General features: G+C 46.4%; 1 protein-coding gene across 1 annotated transcript; it reads right to left on the bottom strand.

Moving 5' to 3' along the window:
- Positions 1–275: 275 nt before the first annotated feature.
- On the bottom strand, positions 276–21519 carry LOC140722234 (uncharacterized). Its single transcript, XM_073037021.1, has 3 exons — positions 21404–21519; positions 20291–20457; positions 276–2714 (listed from the first exon to the last, which is right to left on the bottom strand). The coding sequence occupies exon 3, from the start codon at positions 2319–2321 to the stop codon at positions 276–278; it is 2046 nt and encodes a 681-aa protein (XP_072893122.1). The 5' UTR covers positions 2322–2714; positions 20291–20457; positions 21404–21519.
- Positions 21520–23850: the final 2331 nt, after the last annotated feature.

Here is a 23850-nt window from a genome sequence, read left to right as displayed (position 1 = left end):
CTTGGCCACTAGTTCCCTGGTTTCGATCCTTCCATTTTTCCTCCTTCATCTCCGCCTGACTCTGAGTGTGAGTCCTCGGTTAAAACTAAACAAGCTGTGAGCGATGTAAACAAGCTGCAAGCCCGACTGATTTGCCTTCTTAATCACTCGCTCTCTTAAAATGAATGTCCTCAGCAAGCAAAAGCAAGGAATTAATAAGAACGTGAACTGACTGGTGTGCCAGTAGTTGGGATGACTGAATGAATCCTTTCCAACATTCTGTGCAGGTGAATAGTTCAGAATGTGTGAACTGACTGGTGTTTCTGTAGGGTGGAGGACTGAGTGAATCCCTTCCCACAGACTGAGCAGGTGAATGGCTTCTCCCCAGTGTGAACTCGCTGGTGTGTCAGTAGGTGAAATGACCGAGTGAATCCCTTCCCACAGACTGAGCAGGTGAACTGTTTCTCCCCAGTGTGAACTCGCTGATGTACCTTCAGTTTAGATGATTGAGTGAATCCCTTCCCACAGACTGAGCAGGTGAACGGTTTCTCCCCGGTGTGAACTGACTGATGTCTCTGCAGGTTGGATGAATCAGTGAATCTCTTCCCACAGACTGAGCAGGTGAATGGCTTCTCCCCAGTGTGAACTCGCTGGTGTGTCAGTAGGTGAAATGACCGAGTGAATCCCTTCCCACAGACTGAGCAGGTGAACGGTTTCTCCCCAGTGTGAACTCGATGATGCACCTTCAGTTTAGATGATTGAGTGAATCCCTTCCCACAGACTGAGCAGGTGAACGGTTTCTCCCCGGTGTGAACTGACTGATGTCTCTGCAGGTTGGATGACGAAGTGAATTTCTTCCCACAGACTGAGCAGGTGAATGGCTTCTCCCCAGTGTGAACTCGCTGGTGTGTCAGTAGGTGGGATGACCGAGTGAATCCCTTCCCACAGACTGAGCAGGTGAATGGCTTCTCCCCAGTGTGAACTTTCTGGTGACTCTGTAGGGTGGATGAATCAGTGAATCTCTTCCCACATTCTGAGCAGGTGAATGGCTTCTCTCCAGTGTGAACTTTCTGGTGACTCTGTAGGGTGGATGAATCAGTGAATCTCTTCCCACATTCTGAGCAGGTAAATGGCTTCTCTCCAGTGTGAACACGCTGGTGTCTCTGTAGGTGGGATGACTGAGTAAATCCCCTCCCGCAGTCTGAGCAGGTAAACGGCCGCTCCCCGGTGTGAACTTGCTGGTGAGCCATTAGGTCAAATGACCGAGTGAATCCCTTCCCACAGTCTGAGCAGATGAACGGCTTCTCCCCAGTGTGAACATGCTGATGACACTGCAGGCTGGATAACCGAGTGAATCTCTTCCCACATTCTGAGCAGGTGAATGGCTTCTCTCCAGTGTGAACACGCTGGTGTCTCTGTAGGTGGGATGACTGAGTAAATCCCCTCCCGCAGACTGAGCAGGTGAATGGCTTCTCCCCAGTGTGAACTTGCTGGTGTCTCACTAGTTTCGATGCCAAAGTGAATCCCTTCCCACAGTCTGAGCAGGTAAACGGCCGCTCTCCGGTGTGAACTTGCTGGTGAGCCATTAGGTCAAATGACCGAGTGAATCCCTTCCCACAGTCTGAGCAGATGAACGGCTTCTCCCCAGTGTGAACATGCTGATGACACTGCAGGCTGGATAACCGAGTGAATCTCTTCCCACATTCTGAGCAGGTGAATGGCTTCTCTCCAGTGTGAACACGCTGGTGTCTCTGTAGGTGGGATGACTGAGTAAATCCCCTCCCGCAGACTGAGCAGGTGAATGGCTTCTCCCCAGTGTGAACTTGCTGGTGTCTCACTTGTTTCGATGCCAAAGTGAATCCCTTCCCACAGTCTGAGCAGGTAAACGGCCGCTCTCCGGTGTGAACTTGCTGGTGAGCCATTAGGTCAAATGACCGAGTGAATCCCTTCCCACATTCTGAGCAGGTGAATGGCTTCTCCCCAGTGTGAACTCGCTGGTGTGTCAGTAGGCTGGAAGAGTTGATGAATCTCTTCCCACATTCTGAGCAGATGAATGGCTTCTCCCCAGTGTGAACTCGCTGATGTATCTGTAGGTGGGATGACTGAGTGAATCTCTTCCCACAGACTGAGCAGGTGAACGGCTTCTCCCCAGTGTGAACTCGCTGGTGTGTCAGTAGGTGAGATGACAAAGTGAATCCCTTCCCACAGTCTGAGCAGGTGAATGGCTTCTCCCCAGTGTGAACTCGCTGGTGACTCTGTCGGGTGGATGACCGAGTGAATCTCATCCCACAGCCCGAGCAAGTGAACGGCTGCTCCCCGGTGTGAACTCGCTTGTGTGCCATCAGGTCAGATGACCGAGTGAATCCTTTCCCAGAAATTCAGCAGATGACCAGCTTCTGACTGGTGGGTCCACAGGTGGGTTGACAGACTAAATGCTTTCTTACACACAGAACAGGTGAATGACCTTGCCCAGTGTGAACTTGCTGATGTACCTTCAGTTGAGATGACTGATTGAGTCCATTCCCAATGTCTGAGCAGAAGAATGGGCTCTCCCCTGTGTAAAATGACGGGCGTGCCAGTTGGTCAAATGACTGAGTGAATCCTGCCCCGTTGTCTGATCAGGTAGGATGGTCGATTGAATCCCTTGCTTCACTTCTCAAATATCTAGACAGAGACAGGAAAACTGGTGTGCCATGTTTGAGCTTCCGGGAGACAAATTCCTTCTCGTTTTTAACCTGTAAAAAGATTTACAAAATCCATCACTGGGTGTAGGACAACACTTCGGAAGAGATTACTTGAGTTGCCAAGGTTTGATCCAGCATCACACTGTTACAGTGAGGTTCCACCCAAGTTGCACAGAGAAATCATCTTCTAACTGGGCACAGTGCTGGTATCTGGGATAACCATCAATTCTCTGATGCCCTTCTTGTTTCTATAGGAATGGGGCATTTCTGCGGTCTCCAATTTGTGCCTTGGCTCAGTTTGGCTCCCTCCATTGGTATTATTCCCTGTCCCTGCTGAGCTGCATGGGTGCCTGGCCACACAGTAACTGAAAAATTCTCACGCAAATAGTCTTTCTTGACGTGCAGCTGGGATTTTCTTATATGTATTATTAACTTAAAGTGCCACAGTTTTAATGCCTTATAAAAATTTCTTGCTGAGATGAATGGTTGGTCCGCACAGCTGTTAAAGGCTCTTGCAGAAAAGTACCAACAAAGAAACAGGCCCTTTGGGCTATCTAGCTTGTGCTAAACTATTTAAACTCCCCACTCTCACACCCCTACCATTCAGGTCCCTACACAAAACTCCTTAAATGTTGAAATCCAGCTCGCATTCACCATTTGTGTTGGCTGCTCATTTTGCACCCAGATGACCATCTGTGTGAAGAAGTTTCCCCTCATGTTCCCCTTAACATTTCACCTTTCACCCTTAACCCATGGCCTCTGGTTGTAGTTCCACACCATCTCCGTGGTTAAAGCCAGCTTGCATTTTATCTATGCCCCTCTATCACAATTAAATCTCCCCTCAATCTTCTACATTCCAAGGAATAAAGTCCTAACCTGTTCAATTTTTCCTCGTAACCCAAGTCCTCCAGACCTGGCAAAATCCTTGTAAATTTTCTCTGAACTCTCGGAACCTCTTTTACAACTTTCATCTATCTACTGTTGTCAGTGCTTTGGTTCATGAAGGCCAATGGGCTGAAATCTTTCTTTCCGTCTCTATCTAACTGTGATACCACTTTCAGTGAATTACAGACTTGTATTCCCAGGTCCCTTTCCTCTAAAACACTCCTCAGTGCCCAACCAGTCACTGTGTAATACCTACACTGGTAGGTCCTACCAAAGTGCAACACCTCACACTTGTCTGCATTAAATTCCATTTTCCATTTCTCAAACCATTTTTCCAGCTGGTCCAGATCGCACTGTAAGCCATGATAGTCTCCCTCGCTGTCCACTACACCCCAATCTTGGTGTCATCCACAAATTTACTGATCCAGTTAACCACACTATCATCCAGATTACTGATATAGATGACAAACAACAACAGATCAAGCACTGATCCCTATGACACACAACTAGTCACAGGCCTCCAGTCAGAGAGGCAATCATCTGCTACCACACTCTGGCTTCTCCCAAAGCCAGTGTCTCGTCCAATTTACTATCTCATCTTGAATGCTGAGTGACTGAACCTTCTTGACCAACCTCCCATATGAGACTTTGTCAAGTGCCTTGCCGAAGTCCATGTAGACAACATCCACTGCCTTGCCTTCATCCACTTTCCTGATAACTTCCTCGAGAAACTCTATAAGATTGGTGAGCCATGAACTACCAAGCACAAAGCCATGTTGTCTATCCTTAATCAATTCACATCTATCCAAATACTTATATATCCGGTTCCTGCACATAAGTTCCAATAACTTTCCCCCTACTGATGTCAAGCACACCAATGTACAATTTCTTAGTTTATTTTTAGAGCCTTTCTTGAACAGCGGAACAACATTGGTTGTCCTCCAATCCTCCACTACCTCACCTGTCACTAAGGATGATTTAAATATCTGTGCTTGGGCCCCGACAACTTCTGCACTTGTCTTCCAAAGGGTCCCAGGGAACAATTTGTCAGGCCCTGGGGATTTATCCATGGCAATTTGCCTTCAGACGGCAAACACCTCCACCTCTGTAATCTGTACAGTGTCCATGAACTTGATGCTGCTTTGCCTCACTTCTATAGACTCTGTATCCACCTCCTGAGTAAATACGAATGCAGAAAAAATCTCCCCCATCTATTTTGTCTCCTCATATGGATTACCATTCTGATTTTGTAAAGGATTATATTTTTCCCTTGCAATCTTTTTGCACTTAACATATCTGCAGAATCCATGAGGATTCTCCTTCACCTTGTCTGCTGGGGCAACCTCATGCCTTCTTTCATCAGAGTTCACTTGAAATTCCTGTATCTCATAAGTAGCCCATTTGTTCCTATCTGCCTGTATGCACCTCCTTTTTATTGAACTGGGAGATGAAAACAAAAGGGGTGATAGAGCTGCATGGTGGGGGGTGGGGGTAAGGGGGGTTAAACTAACGTCTCAGGGGGAATGGATGCCTGAATAACAGAACAGATAGTGTAGGGGTTGTGGAGACAGGTGTTGTTCAGACCTCAGACAAGGTCAGGAATGAAAAACGTTGAGCATGGTGCAGTGTATATGCTGAGCCCTGTATATCTCAATGCAAGGAGCATGATAGGAAAGGTGGATGTGTTCAGGGAATGGATCAACACCTGGAATTAAGATAGTAGGATCTGTCAACTGTGGACTGGGACAGGCTGCTTTATGGCAAAGGTTTGCTTGGTAAGTGGGAGGCCTTCAAAGCGAAATTTTGAAAGTACAAAGCGGGTATGTGCTTGTCAGAATAAAAGGTAAAGATAGAAACTGCAGGGAACCTTGGATTTCAAGAGATATTGAGACCCTGGTGAAGCACAAAATGGAGTTTCATAACAGGGATAGGCAGGCAGGTTCTTATGAAGTATAAAATATACAAGAGAACACAGAAGAGATAAATCAGGATGGCTAAAAGCAGGCATGAGATTGCCATTGCAGAAAAGATGAAGGATAATCCTCAGGGATTCCAGAGATAGATTAAGAGCAAAAGGATTGTAAGGCACAAAGTTGGTTCTCTGGAAGACCAGAATGGCAATCCACGTGTGGAACCAAAGCAGATGGGGGAGATCTTAAATATGTTTTCATCTCTATTTACTCAGGAGATGGACAAAGGTTCTATTGGAGTGTGAAAAAGCCACATTAAAATTGTGGACCCTGTACAGATTAAAGAAGAGATGTTATTTCACTGTTCAACATAGAACATTGAGCATAGAAATCTACATCATATTCCAGGCCATTCAGCCTACAATGTTGTGCCAACCACATAACTTACTCTAGAAACTGCCTAGAATTTCCCTAGCACAGAGCCCTCTATTTCTCTAAGCTCCATGTGCCTATCTAAGAGGCTGTTAAAAAACCCTATTGTATCTACCTCAACCACCACTGCTGGCAGTGGATTACATGCACACACTATTTTCTAGGTAAAAAACTTACCCTTGCCATCCACTCAGTAACTATTTCCAAGCACCTTAAAACTATGTCCCCCCGTGTTAGCCATTTCAAACCTGGGGGGAAAACCTCTGGCTATCCACACGATCAATGCCCCTCATCACTTTATAGACCTAAAAAAGGGTCTAAACATCAGAAAGTAAATTATACATTGCTTTGAGGATCTGTTAGAATTATGAGGGTATAGAGAGGGTAAATGCAAACAGCTTTTTCCACTGAGGTTGGGTAGGATGACAACCAGAGGTCATGGGTAAGTGGGGAAGGTGAAAATTTAACGGGAACATTTGGGAAAGCTCTTTAATGAAATGGTCGTGAGACTGTGGAATGAGACGCCAGCAAAAGTGGTGAATATAAGACCAGTTTCAACAATAAGAGAAGTTTGATAGGTACTTGGATGGTAGGGTCATGAAGGGTGATTGTCCCTGTGCAAGTAGTTGCATTAGACAGCTTAAATGTGTTCTCAGCATCGACTAGGTGGGCTAAACAGCCTGTTTCTGTACTGAACTTCTCCATGTTTCTATGACAGAGAAGCTGGCCAAACTTGTTTGGAAGGGAAAGGTAGGAGTGACAACAGAGCAGCAATGACTGGAGTTTCTGGGAGCAATACAGGAGCTGAGTGATCGATACATCCCAAAGAAATGGAAGTATTGGAAAGGCAGGATGACACAACCATGGCTGAAATGAGAAGCCAAAACAAACATAAAGACCAAAGAGAGAGCAAACAAAAGAGCAAAAACTATTGAGAAGCTTTTAGAAACCAACAGAAGACGACTAAGTAAAAAGTCAGATGAGCTCGCATGGAATTATGATTTGTAGTCATTAATGAGTCTTGGTAGCACCCAACAGTCTGAGACATTCAGAAGAATAAAATATCCGGGGCCTCAATATCTCTTGAAAAGCAAGGCTCCCTGCACCAGGTACCTTTCAACTTTTATTTTGACAGGCACATACAAACTCCACACCCTCAAAATTTCACTTCTGAAGGCCTCCCACTTACCAAGTACTCCTTTGCCAGAAAACAGCCGTCCCAAACCAGATTTGTCAGATCCTTTCTGATAACATCAAAATTGACCTTTCCCCAGTTTAGAATCTCAACCCATGGTCCAGACCTCTCTTTTTCCATATTTACTTTTGAATCTCATGGCATTATGATCACTAATTTCTGTCATCAGCCCTGGATCATTTCCTAACAGCTTATTGCACACTTCTACGTCGGGATTCCTACGCACTGATTAAGGGCACATTTGACAAACTTTACCCCATTTAGTCCTTTTACATTATGGGAGTCCTAGTCAATATATGGAAAGTTAAAATCACTTACTGCATCAAGCTTTGTTTCTTGGCATGGTCTGCGATCTCTCTACAAATTTGTTCCTCTAAATCCCTCAGACTGTTGGGTGCAACCAAGTCCCAATCATGGCTACAATATCGTAATTCCCTGCCCTGAGCTCATTTGGCTTTCCTACGATGCTTCTTGCATTGTGATATACACAGCTCAGCACATTCATCGCACCATGCTCAGCCATTTGATTGCTGACTCCATCTGAGGTCTGAACAACTTCTGACCAAGCCTGTAAAGATGGGAATCTGTCCCCCCAGTTTAACGCCCTCCTGCTCCAATACTAACCAACTAAGTTGGCCAACATGATTAAACAAATAATATGGATTGGCCTAACAATGACCAAAATCGAATGTGACGAGCTTTGACATCTTGTTGGGACCTGACTATCAAATCCCAATCAACCCTGAAAGGAACTAATATTAAAGGAGAAGATGTTCAGTGGGAAGAAGGATGTGAGAGGGCTATATCTGGGGATCAGAAATGGGAACAAAAACCTACCAAGGGACAGGTGGGGCAACAACCCATTTTCAAATTAACAAGCAAGGATGCTTCCTGCCGTGAGTACCACCCCTCAGGAAGAGCCCAATGTAATATTGCAAGTTGCTGGAATTCCAATTCCATTTATGATTGATATGCCGGCAACCACAACCACTCTCAATCAGGAAATAATATTGGAAAATGGATTCCAGCTATCAAACACGACAATCACTCTGTCTGGGTTCGAAGGCACGGAAAGCACGTATTCACATACACAGCCACTACAGGTGGAATTCCAGGGGGATTGACAAAAGCCAGTATTATGCACCCCTCTAGGGACAAAGTTCCCAGTCACATTAGAGAGGTTAAAGGAAGAGAGAACAGTGCATTACTGGCCGAAGTTCCGGATTTCCTTTGGCGACAGACAGGACAGGTGGTTCCCCATACCACCGTGAGGGTTTGCCTTGGGTTCAAGCCAAAGAGCCTAGGGTTCCTTGCCTACACCCTGATGAAACAAGCCTCCAGCACCAAGGGAGGCTGGCCAGACTTGGCCGCATGCCAACTCTGATACTGGAAGGACTCAGGTGAAGACAGGACATCTGGTAAGACACTCTTTTAATATTGACCGAACCCAAGAGGCTGTACCCCATCTCTGGGCAATCTCAGGCCATGAAATTGGCCTTGCTTGTTAATTTCTAAAACTGCCCCCCGTCTGGATCACCATGAAAGAAGGACAGACTCTCCCATCCACTCTGCAATATCCCCTCAAGCACGAGGCAATGTTTTATGAGAATGGAAGCCCTTTTGTGGATCCAGCAGGGAAACAATATTCTGGTGATGCGATAGTGACGGACAGTGAAGTAATTGAGCAGGCCTCTTTTGAAGCAGCTGTCTCGTCCAGAAGGCTGAGCTGTTTGCTCTGACTTGTGCCTGTATCCTAGCAACAGTTAAAAGTGCGAACAATTACACGGACTCCCGTTATGCATTTGGAGTTGTACATGACTACCGGGCTCTCTGGGAACATGGGGATTCCTGACTTGCTCTGGCCACCCCATTAGTAATGCCTCCTTTGTAAACAACTTACTCACCGCTCAACAGCTACCTCGAGTTTTGGCTATTATTAAATGTGCAGCCCACACCCGCATGGCCAACCAGGTCACTAAACTCAATGCTTCAGCAGATTAGACAGCGAAAAGTGCTGCACAATCCTCGATAGTTGTAGTCTCCTCGGGTCCCCATCAAGCAATCCTCCATGACTCAAGCAGAACGAGTTTGCCAGACATGTGGGAGGTACGTACTTTTCAGGGGGACGCCTCTGAGGAGGAGTGCAAGCTGTAGTTCCAGGTGGGGTGCCAGAAAGACCCCGACCGAGGTTTCTGGATCACCCCAGCGGGACTGGTTTGTGTTCCTACACAGTTTTTACCTATATTGGTCAATTATTCACACACCTGGAAAAGGAGGGAATGGTTGTTAACCTGCACCCTGCACACCGGGTACGACTCCCTTGACCATTTTCGTGTCTACAAGTTGATGTTACTGAATTGCCTAGAGTACATTGCTATAGATACTGCTTAGTTATTATAGATGCACTTAATAGATGGATTGAAGCTATTCCAACTACCAATAATACTGTTAAGACTGTTGTGAAGGTATTATTACGGGATATAATTCCCAGGTACTGGGAATTGCCAGAGATGCTGAGCTCTGACAATGGCCCACACTTTGTGGCGAAAGCAAGCGAAGGGGTGTGTAACAAACTAGCTATCAAGCAACATTTCCACTGTGTACACCACCCACGGGCCGCTGGCTTAGTGGAAAGTGTCAATGGCACTCTGAAGAGTAAATTGGCCAAACTAACAGCGGAGACTGGACTCGCGTGGATGAAGGTCCCACTGTTAGACCTATTCTACATGAGGGTCACCCCACAGGGGAAAACAGTGCTGTCACCAGCTGAAATCATTTATGGACGGCCCATGAGGACACCCTGTGGACTAAGACCTTGTGTACCATTGTTCCCAGAAAGTCTACCAGGTAAATTGGATATGCATACCCTCGGGGAAGAGATGGGGAAATACATATGCCAACTAAACAAAATTTTCCAAACATTACATTCACAGGTACTACAGGTTTACAAGGAAGAGAACCACCCCGCAGAGAGGAGTGACTATCCCACCCTAGAACCTGGGAATTTTGTCCTGACCAAGAACTGGGATTGAGGGAAAATCAGACCTCGGTGGAGAGGACCATATTAGGTGTTACTGACCACTCCACGGCTCTGAGACTGAAGGGTTAATCTCGGTGGATACATCAAACAGACTACAATCGTGTTACTGAAGGAACTGAGTAGAAGGACTCTCTCGGACTAAAGGAAAAAGTATTGGTTGATCGTGGTGTGATGAACCTCCAGGTTTCTTGTCACTCAGAGAGTGCCTGAGTGACGTCAGCCGCCGGCTTTCTCGGCTCCTGTTTGATTCTTACTGAGAGAGAGGGAGGGGTGGAACTAATCGACTCTGCAGCGTGCTTACACTTGCTCACAGCTTGTGTTTACATAGCTCGCAGTTTGCTTTATTTAAGCAAGGACAGTCAGAGACAGACAGTCAGATGGAGAGAAAGAAAGAAGATGGAAGGTTCGAAACAAAGGACCTAGTGGCCGAAGTTTGCTGTTTGAACTCTCCTGTGCCCACAAGGGTGGGTTGATTATAGATCCAGCAAATACCTGGAAAATACCTGAGGAGGAAGGTAAAGCTGCGTGAGCGCGGGTGACGTCAGCGGCGAGCGCGGGCTTTAAAAAGCGACCCACTTTCAGGAGCGGGCAGCGGAGTGCGCAGGAGCAGATTGCTGGGCTTTGGCTCAGCGGGCTTCGGCGCAAGAGGACTTCGGCAAGAAGCCTGCTTTTCATTTATTCTGACTAATCTAGGATCAGGTAATGGGGGAGACAGTTAGAGCAGTGGTGTGCTCCGTATGCAGTATGTGGGAGGTCAGGGTCAACACAGTTGTCCCTGATGACCACACCTGCAATAGGTGCATCCAGCTGCAGCTCCTATCAGACCGAGTTAGGGAATTGGAGCAGGAGCTGGATAAACTACGGATCATTCGGGAGGCAGAGGCAGAGATAGATAAGAGTTATCGGGAGGCAGTCACACCGAAAAGACAGGAGGTAGGCAAATGGGTGACAGTCAAGAGAGGCAGGGGGAGCAGACAGAGAGAGAAAAGCACCCCTGTGGCCGTTCCCATCAAAAATAAGTATACCGTTTTGGATACTGTTGGTGGGGATGACCTACCAGGAACAAGCTGCAGTGGTCCTGTCTCTGGCACTGAAGTTGGACCCGCGACTAGGAAGGGGAGGAGGGAAGAGAAGAGAGCAGTAGTGATAGGGGGTTCTATAGTCAGGGGGGCGGACAGGAGATTTTGTGGGGAAGATCGGGAGTCTCGGATGGTATGTTGCTTCCCTGGTGCCGGGGTCCGAGACATCTCAGATCGGGTGCAGTTTATTCTCAAGAGGGAGGGCAAGGATCTAAATGTTGTGGTCCATGTAGGGACCAATGACGTGGGTAGGATGAGTGAGGGGGTCCTGCGTAGGGAGTTCAGGGAGTTAGGTGTGAAGCTGAAGAGCAGGACCTCCAGGGTAACAATCTCAGGATTGCTACCTGTGCCACGTGCGAGTGAGGCAAGGAACAGGAGGATTATAAAAATTAATACGTGGCTGAGAGGATGGTGCAGGAGGGAGGGATTCAGGTTTGTGGATAATTGGGCCTTATTCCAGGGAAGGTGGGATCTGTTCCGAAGGGACGGTTTACACCTGAACTGGAGCGGTACTAACATTCTTGCAGGGAAGTTTGCTAGAGCTTCTTGGGGGGGGGTTTAAACTAAATTTGCAATGGGCGGGGATCCAGAATGTGAGAGAGGATAGCGAGAGGATGAATAAAGGACAGGTGGGGACTACACGGTTCCGGAATATTAAGTGTGTAGTAGAGGAAGGTGGGGCGGAACAAGTGATAAGGAGGACTCGTGTAGAGAGGGATGGTCTGACTGAACATGGAGTTAAATGTGTTGCAAGAATAAGTAAATGTAGGAAGGACAACAAAATTCTAGGGGCGTATAGCCCGATGGGAGTTCAGGGAGCTGGGTTAAGCACAATAGGCAGCGATTCAAACAGAGAGAGGAGAAATGGGTTAAAAATTCTATATCTGAATGCACGAAGTGTCAGGAATAAGGCGGATGAGCTTGAAGCTCAGGTGCGAATGGGTAACTATGATGTTGCTGGGATAACGGAGACATGGCTGCAGGGAGATCAGACCTGGGAAATGAATGTACAAGGGTATACGTGCATGTGGCAAAGCTAATGTCGCAGTAGTTATGGGGGATTTCAACATGCAGGTGAACTGGGAGAATCAGGTTGGTGCTGGACCACAGGATAGGGAGTTTGTAGAGTGCCTACGGGATGCATTCTTGGAACAGCTTGTACCAGAGCCGACCAGGGACAAGACTATTCTGGATTTAGTGTTATGTAATGAACAGGATTTGATAAGCGATCTCGCAGAAAAGGAGCCATTAGGAGGTAGTGATCACAATATGATAAGCTTTTATCTGCAATTTGAGAACGATAAGGGCAGCTCGGAGGTGTCAGTGTTGCAGATGAACAGGGGAAACCATGGAGCCATGAGGGAGGAGCTGGCCAAAGTTGACTGGATGGATAGCCTAGCAGAAAAGACAGTGGAACAGCAATGGCAGGTATTCTTGGGAATAATGCACAAGGTGCAAAATCAGTTCATCCCCCAGAGAAGGAAGGATTCAAAGGGGGGAAAAGGGGCCTCAGTGGTTGACAAAGGAAGTCAGAGACTGCATAGCATTAAAAAAAAGGAAATATGACAGAGCTAAGGTGAGTGGGTGGACAGATGATTGGGAAGTTTTTAAGGAACAACAGAACTTAACTAAAAAGACAATACGGGGAGAAAAAATGAGGTACGAACGCAAGCTAGCCAGGAATATAAAGGAAGATAGCAAAAGCTTTTTTTAGGCATGTGAAGAGAAAGAAGATAGTTAAGAACAATGTTGGGCCCCTGAAGAATGAATTGGGTGAAATTGTTATGGGAAACAGAGAAATGGCAGAAGAATTTAATGAGTACTTTAGATCTGTTTTCACTAAGGAAGACACAAGCAATCTCCCAGATGTCTGGATGGGCCAAGGACATAGGGTAACAGAGGAAATGAAACAGATTGACATTTGGAAGGAAACGGAGATGAGTAGACTGATGGGACTGAAGGCTGACAAATCCCCAGGTCCAGATGGTCTGCACCCTAGGGTACTAAGAAGGTGGCTCTGGAAATTGCGGATGCATTGGTAATCATTTTCCAATGTTCCTAAGATTCAGGGTCAGTTCCTGAGGATTGGAGAATGGCTAATGTTATCCCACTTTTTAAGAAAGGAGGGAGGGAGAAAACAGAGAACTCTCGACCTGTCAGCCTGACATCGGTGGTGGGAGAGATGCTAGAGTCCATTATTAAGGATGAAATAGAGGCATATCTAGATAGCAGTGATAGGATTGGGCCAAGCCAGCATGGATTTACCAAGGGTAAATCATGCTTGACTAATCTGTTGGAGTTTTTCGAGGATGTAACCAGGAAGTTAGATGGGGGAGATCCAGTGGATGTAGTGTACCTCGATTTTCAGAAGGCATTTGATAAGGTCCCACATAGAAGATTGGTGGATAAAATCAAAGCTCAGGGCATCGGGGGGAAGGCATTGACATGGATAGAAAACTGGTTGGCAGATAGAAAGTGTTAGGGTTAATGTTAGGGTTAATTCGAGACTGCCACTACAGGTCAGGAGTGGCTCGCGTGATATTAGGAGACAGGAGTACAAGGGAGGGAGGAAGCGAAACTGAGGATTCTGCTGCACCGAAACTGCTAGTGTCACGCGATTCAGTAAACAAAAGAAACAGGTAACTCGTGGGTGAATGGCATCGGGCCAATAAGGAGGACACAAGTGCCCGATATTACCAAATATGTACAACAAAGTTCGGCCTTACCAAATATGTGTAGCGAGGGGTTGGAATGGGGAAAAGGGGTATAAATAAGAGCAGAATGTAAGGGGAAGGCAGAACGCGCCTTCTCCAGCGATGCTTGTGTACTCGCTGTGCCAGTTACGATTCTGCGATAAAGCCACGTTTCACTATAATCAGGTGTTGGTTGTCTCTCTTCCAAACGAACACAGGGCATAACCTGAGCCCAGCAATTGGTGACCCCGACGTGGGGAGGGAAGAGACAACACAGGCTGGCGGGTCCGACGGCAGACAACTTGCGGCCGCACCTCGATTAAGGTCAGGAAGTGCCTGTTATATCGAAGACTTCCACTAGATAGTTAAATTACTGAGTTAGATCTTGTCTGCTGACGGAACCTCACCAACCCCAAATTACCTTGGGAAAGTTCATTCCAGGTGCGGAATCGTGACTGGTAAGTACTTATTTTTTCTTATCCGTTTTAGCAGGATCCTCCGCCCGTGGAAAAGTCTTCTGAGTGAGGGGAGTTGAGTACCCCGCCGCCCACGAAGGGCATAAAAGTCTCAGAAGTGAGGAGGAGAAAAGTTACGCGGTACACCGTAGTGCACGGAGATACTGACGGCGCCTACCTTAGACTGGTTGTTAAGAGGAGAAATCTCCCACGCGAAGGTCAGGTTTTAAAAGGCGACTGTCCCACATTTGATCCTCTCCGTGTACTAGGGAGCCATGGAGCACTTCAACTTCAAGTTACCAAAACTCAGACATTTGCGTGTTGAGTAACAGAGTATATGAGAGTTTTTAGAAATATGGTAAAATTGATAACTGTGCGAGTTCAATAATCTAACAGTGAGCAGCCGCAGGGGTCGGACACCATCAAGGTAGGAGTGGAAGTGTTCCTCCGAGGCCCGGGGAAGCTCACCTGGAACGAAAAACGGTGGCATGGTCCATACCCTGTAACCGAGGTCTCCAACAGGGCATTAAAAGGTAAGAAGGGAGGGTGACAATAACTGGCATAATTTTCTCACTGCTCCAGATCCGCAAAAGGAAGCCAAATTAATCTAATTGAAACGATTGACGAAGAGGGCTCGGAGGAGGAAACGGGCAAGGATGAGTAACTGGATGTTGGGGTGGATAAGTATTGCCGCTCTCCTGGGACATCTCGTTCAGGGAGCGCCGGACCCCTGCGGGGCCAGAGTGATATTAGACGCCGACCCAAAGAGGGATAAAGTTTTTCTATTTAACCTTTGTGATGTGATTGACTGCTGGGGAGGTTCAGAAGCCGGATGGAAAGGATACGAAGTCTACATGTATCCCTTTGCGGCACTCGGACTAGGGTATCCACCCATCTATCCCAATAAACGAACGGCGGGAGGGCAGTGGTGTGCCTCTTGGGATGATGTTTGGTGGGGAATGGGGTGGACCAGACGGAAAGCTGACCAGGAGCCTGATAGAACTCCGGGCGTTGGCCAACGAGCTGAAAGAGCAGTCCGGGGTAAACAACCCAGTGGTAGATTGGCTGAATAAGACCTTTGGTAAGTGGGGAGCGTTCCTGGGACAGTTGGCTCTAGGACTGTCTATTTCAATTGCTATATTTATCACGTGTGGTTGTTGTTGCATACCCTGTATCAGGACCCTAGTCGTCCAAACTATAGATCGAGCCTTGACCGGAAAGGATGGACCTCCACCGGCGTACCAGGCACCCTTGTTCCCGGTGGAGAGGGAGGACATGGCCCTCCCGGAAACGGACGCACTATGGGAAAACACGGACTGGAATGGGCCATGCAAAGGGGGAAATTGAGAGTTGCTTTTGAATAAGTCTTCTGAAATGTTGCATGCTACTTGTAAAAATTGCTGATGTTTAGGGAACCCCTACCCATATTTTGTGACCCTAGGTCGGACAAATCAGGATATGCAAAGAGGGAGGACACGCCAAAGAGTGCCGGGGGATGCTCACCTCCCTGCCTGATCCCGACAGCCGCGGAAAAAGCTTGTAAGGGATGTGGCCTCAGGGAGGCCAAGGGAGGGAATGTTAGGGTTAATGTTAGGGTTAATTCGAGACTGCCACTACAGGTCAGGAGTGGCTCGCGTGATATTAGGAGACAGGAGTACAAGGGAGGGAGGAAGCGAAACTGAGGATTCCGCTACACCAAAACTGCTAGTGTCACGCGATTCAGTAAACAAAAGAAACAGGTAACTCGTGGGTGAATGGCATCGGGCCAATAAGGAGGACACAAGTGCCCGATATTACCAAATATGTACAACAAAGTTCGGCCTTACCAAATATGTGTAGCGAGGGGTTGGAATGGGGAAAAGGGGTATAAATAAGAACAGAATGTAAGGGGAAGGCAGAACGCGCCTTCTCCAGCGATGCTTGTGTACTCGCTGTGCCAGTTACGATTCTGCAATAAAGCCACGTTTCACTATAATCAGGTGTTGGTTGTCTCTCTTCCAAACGAACACAGGACATAACCTGAGCCCAACAAAGCAAAGGGTAGCGGTGAATGGGTGTTTCTCGGAATGGCAGGTGGTGACTAGTGGGGTGCCACAGGGCTCGGTATTGGGACCACAGCTGTTTACCATTTACGTTAACGATTTAGATGAAGGCATAGAGAATAGCATCAGCAAATTTGCTGATGTTACTAAGCTGGGTGGCAGTGTGACATGTGATGAGGATGTTAGGAGAATTCAGGATAGGCTGGATGAGTGGGCAGATACTTGGCAGATGGCGTTTAATGTGAATAAGTGTGAGGTTATCCACTTTGGGAGTAAGAACAGGAAGGCAGATTATTATCTGAATGGTATAGAGTTGGGTAAGGGAGTAATACAAAGAGATCTCGGAGTCCTTGTTCATCAGTCACTGAAGGTGAATAAGCAAGTGCAGCAGGCAGTGAAGAAGGCTAATGGAATGTTGGCCTTTATTACAAAGGGAATTGAGTACAAGAGCAAGGAAATCCTCTTGCATTTTTACAGAGCCCTGGTGAGACCACACCTGGAGTATTGTGTACAGTTTTGGTCTCCAGGGTTAAGGAAGGTCATCCTGGCTGTAGAGGAAGTGCAGCGTAGATTCACGAGGTTAATTCCTGGGATGTCTGGACTGTCTTACGCAGTGAGGTTAGAGAGACTGGGCTTGTACACGCTGGAATTAAGGAGATTGAGAGGGGATCTGATTGAAACATATAAGATTATTAAGGGATTGGACAAGATAGAGGCAGGAAATATGTTCCAGATGCTGGGAGAGTCCAGTACCAGAGGGCATGGTTTGAGAATAAGGGAAAAACTTCTTCTCCTAGAGAGTTGGGGGGGGGTCTGGAATGCATTGCCTCGGAAGGTAGTAGAGGCCAATTCTCCAGATGCTTTCAAGAAGGAGATAGATCGGTATCTTATGGATAGGGGAATCAAGGGATATGGGGACAAGGCAGGAACTGGGAATTGATAAGGAATTGATCATCCATGATCTCAAAATGGCGGTGCAGGCTCGAAGGGCTGAATGGTCCACTTCTGCACCTATTGTCTATTGTCTGTTGAATGTGTGATTGTCACTTTGTTTGATCCACTCGAGTGGATCTTTACATTTGGCAGTAACCTGTGAAGACCACTTGTGCTAACCCTTGCCTGGGGGTGGTAATTCACTTGTACAGGGTACCCCGTGACAAATCACTGTTGGTGATAATTCCTATAATCCATATGGGGATTTTGATGGAGTATCCCGTGGCTACCACTTTTGTTAACCCTTAACTGGATTTGGGTGTGTTATGTGGTAACCACTTGTGAGAAAGGTATTCTGTGGAAATCACTGTCAGTTATACTTTGTGTGTTGGATCTGGATTGGGAGTACCTTGTGGAATCTACCTGTGTGTTAACGCTTGCCTGGGTGGAAGTTCCCTTTGAAGACGGTACACATGTTATAAGCTAGTTTTGGTGATAATTCATATGTGGATTTGGAACGAAGACGGATAAGATCTTCGGCGACTGTTATCCTGTTTTACCACCGTGGAACTTGTGGAATTGGAAGCAATTGCCTACTTTCGACATTCACCTTCGATTACAAATATCTCTCTCTCATCATTTATTCCGTGGATGAGCTGAACTTTCATACTTTACCATCTTAAGACTCTAAGCTTGGTATTCCCTGAGCTCAATGGTTTGGGAGTTATATTTACACATATGTACACACATAACACTGTTAACCATAGAACACTACAGCACAGTACAGGCCCTTCAGCCCTCCATGTTGTGCTGACCCATATAACCCTTAAAAAAATGTACTAAATCCACACTACCACATAACCCTCTATTTTTCTTTCATCCATGTGCCTGTCCAAGAGGCTCTTAAATAGCCCTAATGTTATAGCCTCCACCACCATCCCCGGCAAGTCATTCCAGGCACCCACAACCTTCTGTGTAAAAAAACATACCACTGATGTCTCCCCTAGACTTCCCTCCCTTAATTTTGTACATATGCCCTCTGGTATTTGCTATTGCTGCCCTGAGACACAGATACTGACTATCCGCCCTGTCTATGCTTCTCATAATCTTGTAGACCTCTATCGTCCCCTCTCATTCTTCTACTCTCCAAAGAGAAAAGTCCCAGCTCTGCGAACCTTGATTCATATGACTTGTTCTCCAAACCAGGCAACATCCTGGTAAATCTCCTCTTCACCCTCTCCATAGCGTCCACATCCTTCCTATAATGAGGTGACCAGAATTAAACATTAAGAGCAGTCTCACCAGAGATTTGTAGAGTTGCAACATGACCTCTCTACTCTTGAACTCAATCCCCCTGTTAATGAAGCCTAGCATACCATAGGCCTTCTTAACCACCCTATCAACCTGTGCAGCAACCATGAGGAATGTATGGATTTGAACCCCAAGGTCCCTTTTGATTGTTTTGCTTAAGTTGTTATATTATAAGTAGATACAAATAAAGATAGTGGTGTTAACATCAAAACCAGACTCCATGTGTGGTCTATTGCTGCTGGTTCATTTAAATTGTTACAGGTATGTTAACAGTGGTGTTCGTGTTTATGTCTTTGAGAGGGATCACCCCACAATCCGGGGTCCCCATGTTAACACATTTCTGTGTCTCTGTCACACCGATGCCAAACAGGTAGAACTAGGGGCCACCAAACGCAACTTCCCCGACTGGGAAACATGCATCCTGGCCATACTTGCAGGTGCCCAGCAGCGGAGAGGAATAACTGAGACTGAGTGATTTTGGATGATCACTTTTCTCTCCTATGTAGTAGCCAGGAATCCACCAAAGATAATCAATTTGGCTACAGCACTTGAGGAGCTGGACACAATACTGCAGGGGCCCTGACAGAAACAAAGGCCCAAGTAACAGAAATATCCACTGAAATGATTGCAATCCGGCAAACAGTCGTACAGAATCGTATGGCTTTAGATTTTATCCAAGCTGCGAAAGGGGGAACCTGTGTTATTATTGACACAGAATGCTGCACCTATATCCCTGATGAGTCTACTAACATTACATCCCTCTCCAAGCACACTGCCACGGAGATTGACAGCATCAAGAAAGTAGGGCAGGATTTACACAGGTTCACCGAAGGGTCGAAATGGTAGTATTTGAAGGCCTGTTTGGTAATATGTGAGGCATGATATTGCATTATGGCTTAATAGTTGTGCATATCATTGTTATAATTACTGTTGTGCATTGTTTTTATTCATTGATAAAAATGAATCAAAAGGAGGGAGTGGTAAAGTATGTAAAAGGGTTAACACTTTCTTAAACAATAGCCGCCTGTTCTTCTGAAAGAAATTGCTGATGATTAGCCAATGTACTAAGCCATGCTGAGCCATATTTCTTCTTGAGGGTAGCTAGCTAGGGTTTCTGGATGTTTATCTGAATTGTGCACTCATGCGTAGAGATAGGACAGCTTCAGTCCGTTCTGTGTGTGTAAGCCATTATGACTATTTTGTAATTTATCTTAAGGGGCTGTAATATAGTAAATAACTTTGGCTCCAGCCTGCCTTGTGTGGTGGGTATCTGGACAGATATATCTGTGGTGTAAGGGGAATTGTTAGTCAGTTAGTGGATTGGATACTAACGACACTAACGACATAAACAGTCTATGACTGTTCCTGTTTGAGCGACTAACTGAGTAAGCCCCAGGTGCTTGGAGTAAAGAGTTTGTATTTATACGGTCTCTGAGTGACTTTATCCGGACTCGACTTCCACAGAATGGGAGTGGTTTTAAAGGACTGGGCTGCTGGAAGCACATTACCAGACCTGGAGTGATTGCAACTGGATCTGACAGAGGCATAACTGGCTCCTCTGGGCACATTCAGTCTCACTCCAACAATTTCCTACCTTCCTTTTACAGGTATGTAATGTCTAAAGGACCAGTGTTTCAGTAAATGAGACTCACCAAACTTTCTCCTGACTGAATCACTGGATTCTCTGAGTCAGATGGGTTCTCTCCAGTTGACGCTCTCAATCCTCGGGCTGGTTCACTTGTTGATGTTCCACTGTCTTCAGTTGTGGTTTGCTTCCAGTTGGGTTTTTCTTCCAATAAATCTCTCACCGCAGGTCTAACTTTAACATGAAAGATAATGAAGCACATTGACAATAGAAAGGAGAACCAAACATTTCTGCTTAATGTTACTAAGAGCAAAACTCAATGAAATTTAAATGTTGAAGGTAGATATAATGATCTCAGTGAATAATCTTTTATTGTCCCTCACAAGTCACAAAACGATATGGGATAAGAAGGAGCCATCATTCAGTTATGGTAAGACATAAGACACAGGAACAGAATTAGGTGATTCGATCAATCTGGTCTGCCCCACCACTCAACCATGGCTGATTTTCATTCCAACACCATATTCCTGCCTTCCTCCAGTAACCCTGAAGCTACTTAGCAATCATCAATATATTAATCTCTGTCATAAACATACCCAAATGGAGCCTCAACCACCCTCTACAGCAACAAATTCCACAAATCAGACTTCCTTTGGCTGAAGAAATTTTCTCACCTCAATTTTAAAGGGAAGCATCTTTATTCTGAGCCTGTGCTGTCAGATCACAGATTCTCTGTCTAATGGAAACATCCTTTCCATGTCCATTTTATCCAGGCTTTTCAGCATTCGGTAAGTTTACTTAACCATACATCCCTACACCACCCCCCACTCTGAACTCCATTGAGCACAGGTCCAGAACCATCAAATACTTTTCATACATAAAGCCGATCATTCCTGAGATTATTCTTGTAAACATTGTTAGCAACACACCACGTGATCGTGCGTCACAAAGCAGATCTGCGGCGCACAGCCTCACGTGACCTGTTGGCGGGACTCCCCTTTCAATTCCGCGGAAATAGGCAGCCTGGGCTCCTGGTTTGGATCGCTCAATGCAGATTCAGTGAAGTCAACACATTCCTGACGAGCCCAGATAACTGGGTACTAAATGAGTAATTGGCCCTCGGTTCGGAGCTCAAGGCCAATATCGGATCTCCCCGCTCGGGATCGGTCTCAATACTCACCGATGGGAAAGTGATATCTTCGGCCCGCAGACAGTGATCCCGAATCCGCAGAACGGCGCCCGCCTGGAGACTGTGAGCATGCGCAAAGTGATTGGTGCATCATCCGGAGGGCGGGGCCTCGGCAGCGACGCAGAGATGCTGCCCATCTGTGGTTAAATGGGAGGGGAAAATGAGATCACGTGACTCCTCCTTCCCGCCCCCGGGCAGTGACTCCAGCTATCCATTGCTCTTTGGAAAGAAGCAAACTTGCCACTCACATCTCCTCTCACCCTAAATGTATTAGCCATTTCACCCCCAGGAAAAATATATCGTCTGTCCACAATTTATTCCTCTCGTAATCTTATAAATGTCCATCCAGTCTCACCCCAGTCTGCGCCGCTCTGGAGTAAACAACACAAGTTTGTGCAACCTCCCGTTACAGCTCATGCCCTCTAATCCAGGCAATATCCTGGTAAACCTCTTCTGCGCCTCCTCCAAAGCCCCGACATCCTTCCGAGAATGGGGGCGAATAGAACTGTATGAAATTCTTCAGATGTGGTCTAACTAGTTTTATAAAACTGTGTTACGAACTGTAACGTTTTAGAAACGAACCAGCAGCAATAGAGTTCATACCGGAGTCTGGTTTTGATGTTAAAACCACTCTCTTTATTAGTATCTACTTACAGTAACTTAACGAAATAAAGGAAAGGTAACAGTGTGTACATGTGTAAATATAACTCCCAAACTATCGAGCCTGAGGGAACAAAGCTTAGAGTCTTGAGATGGTAAAGTAGGAAAGTTCAGTAATCCCCGGAATAAATGGTGGGAGAGAGATATTTGTAATCCAGGGTGAAACGTAGAGAAAAGGCCGTTACTTCGAAATAATTGTCGTCGAAATTTTTATCCGTTGAACCTGTCCATATACGAGTTATCAGCGAAAGTGACCTGTCACAGGAATACCGTCTACCAGGGATTACCACACAACATACCCAGGCAAGGGTTAACACAAGTGACAACCATACACATTCGTTGTGGTTCCGTGTACCGATGATCAACCCACTCTTGTGGGCCGAGGAGAGTTCCAAGCCTCAGCTGCGACTAACTGAAGCTATCAGCTTTTCCAGTCTCTCACTCTCTCTCTCTCTCTCTCTTCAGACTGGCCGACTGCCTGTCTGCAGATCGCTCTCTCTCTCTTATGGTTAATCCACAGTTAGCGCTGTCAGCCTGTGACTGACGTCATAGTCCCGCCTCCTCCCGCCGGCGCTCTTAAAGAAACAGTCACAGTACGACCCCAGGCTCGTAACAGCAGCAACACAACTTCCCGACTTTTGAACTGAATGCTTCAACTAATAAAGACAACCATGCCATTTGCCTTCTTAACCACCCGATCAATCTGTGCAGTCTCTTTCAGGGAGCGATGAACTTGGAGTCTGAGATCCCTCTGATCATCAACACTGTACAGGGTTTTGCATTTAACAGTGTACTGTCTCATACATTCGACCTACCGAGCTGCCAAGATGATCATCACTGATCAAATCTCACTGAGATTTCTCAGGTCCTGTTGAATCTATTGCCAAGTGCGCAAGTACGGGAAGGTACAGGTACAGAGAAACACTGACTTGTGGCAGCATCACAGGCAAGTACATTCGGATAACACGCGGATCACCAATTATATGATTCTCTGTCAGTAACAATCCATAATCTATAAATATGTCATTAACCGTATATAAAATACAGTACATTTTGTCATGATCCTCATTAAAATGTGCAATAACAGACTTGGAAATGTTGAATTTGGTCCCTGTTTCCATTCCTCCTGCAATCCACAACCAGCTCCTTTGTTTTTGTCACAATGAGGGAGAGGTTGTTTTCTTGACACCACAGTGTCGAGGTGATGACTTCTTCTCTGTCGGCTGTCTCGTTATTATTTGAGATTAGGCCAGTCAGTGCAGTGTCGTCAGCAAATTTATTAAGCAGATTGGAGCTGTGGGTGACGACACAAGTCATGGATATACAGAGAGTAAAGGAGGGGGCAAGGAGACGCCCCTGTAGGGTATGTGTGCTGGGGGTCAGAGAGACAGAGGTGAGGGAGCCCACTCTCGCGGTCTGACAGGAAGTCCAGGATCCAGCTACACAAGGCAGGGTGAAGGCCGAGGTCTCTGAGCTTCTTGTCGATACTTCACGCCTTCGTATAGCTACTGCTCTGCCCATGACTGCAAGGAACTGCAGAAAACTTTGGAGAGCGGAGAACATCAGAGAAACAAGCCTCCCCTCCATAGACTCTTCCTGCACTTCCCCTGCCTCGGAAAAGCAGGCCATGTACTCAGAGATCCTCACAATCTGGACATTCTTGCTGCAAACCCGCTCCCCCATCGGGGAAGAGATACGAAAGCTTTAAAGTGCGAACCACCAGGCTCAAGGTCGGCTTCCTGTCTGCGGTTATAAGCCAAATGAATGATAAAATGGAC

Source organism: Hemitrygon akajei, unplaced genomic scaffold, assembly GCF_048418815.1.
Source record: "Hemitrygon akajei unplaced genomic scaffold, sHemAka1.3 Scf000073, whole genome shotgun sequence".
Lineage (NCBI taxonomy): Eukaryota > Metazoa > Chordata > Chondrichthyes > Myliobatiformes > Dasyatidae > Hemitrygon > Hemitrygon akajei.
Note: the sequence above shows the minus strand (reverse complement) of the source record. Positions and strands in the feature narration are given on the sequence as shown.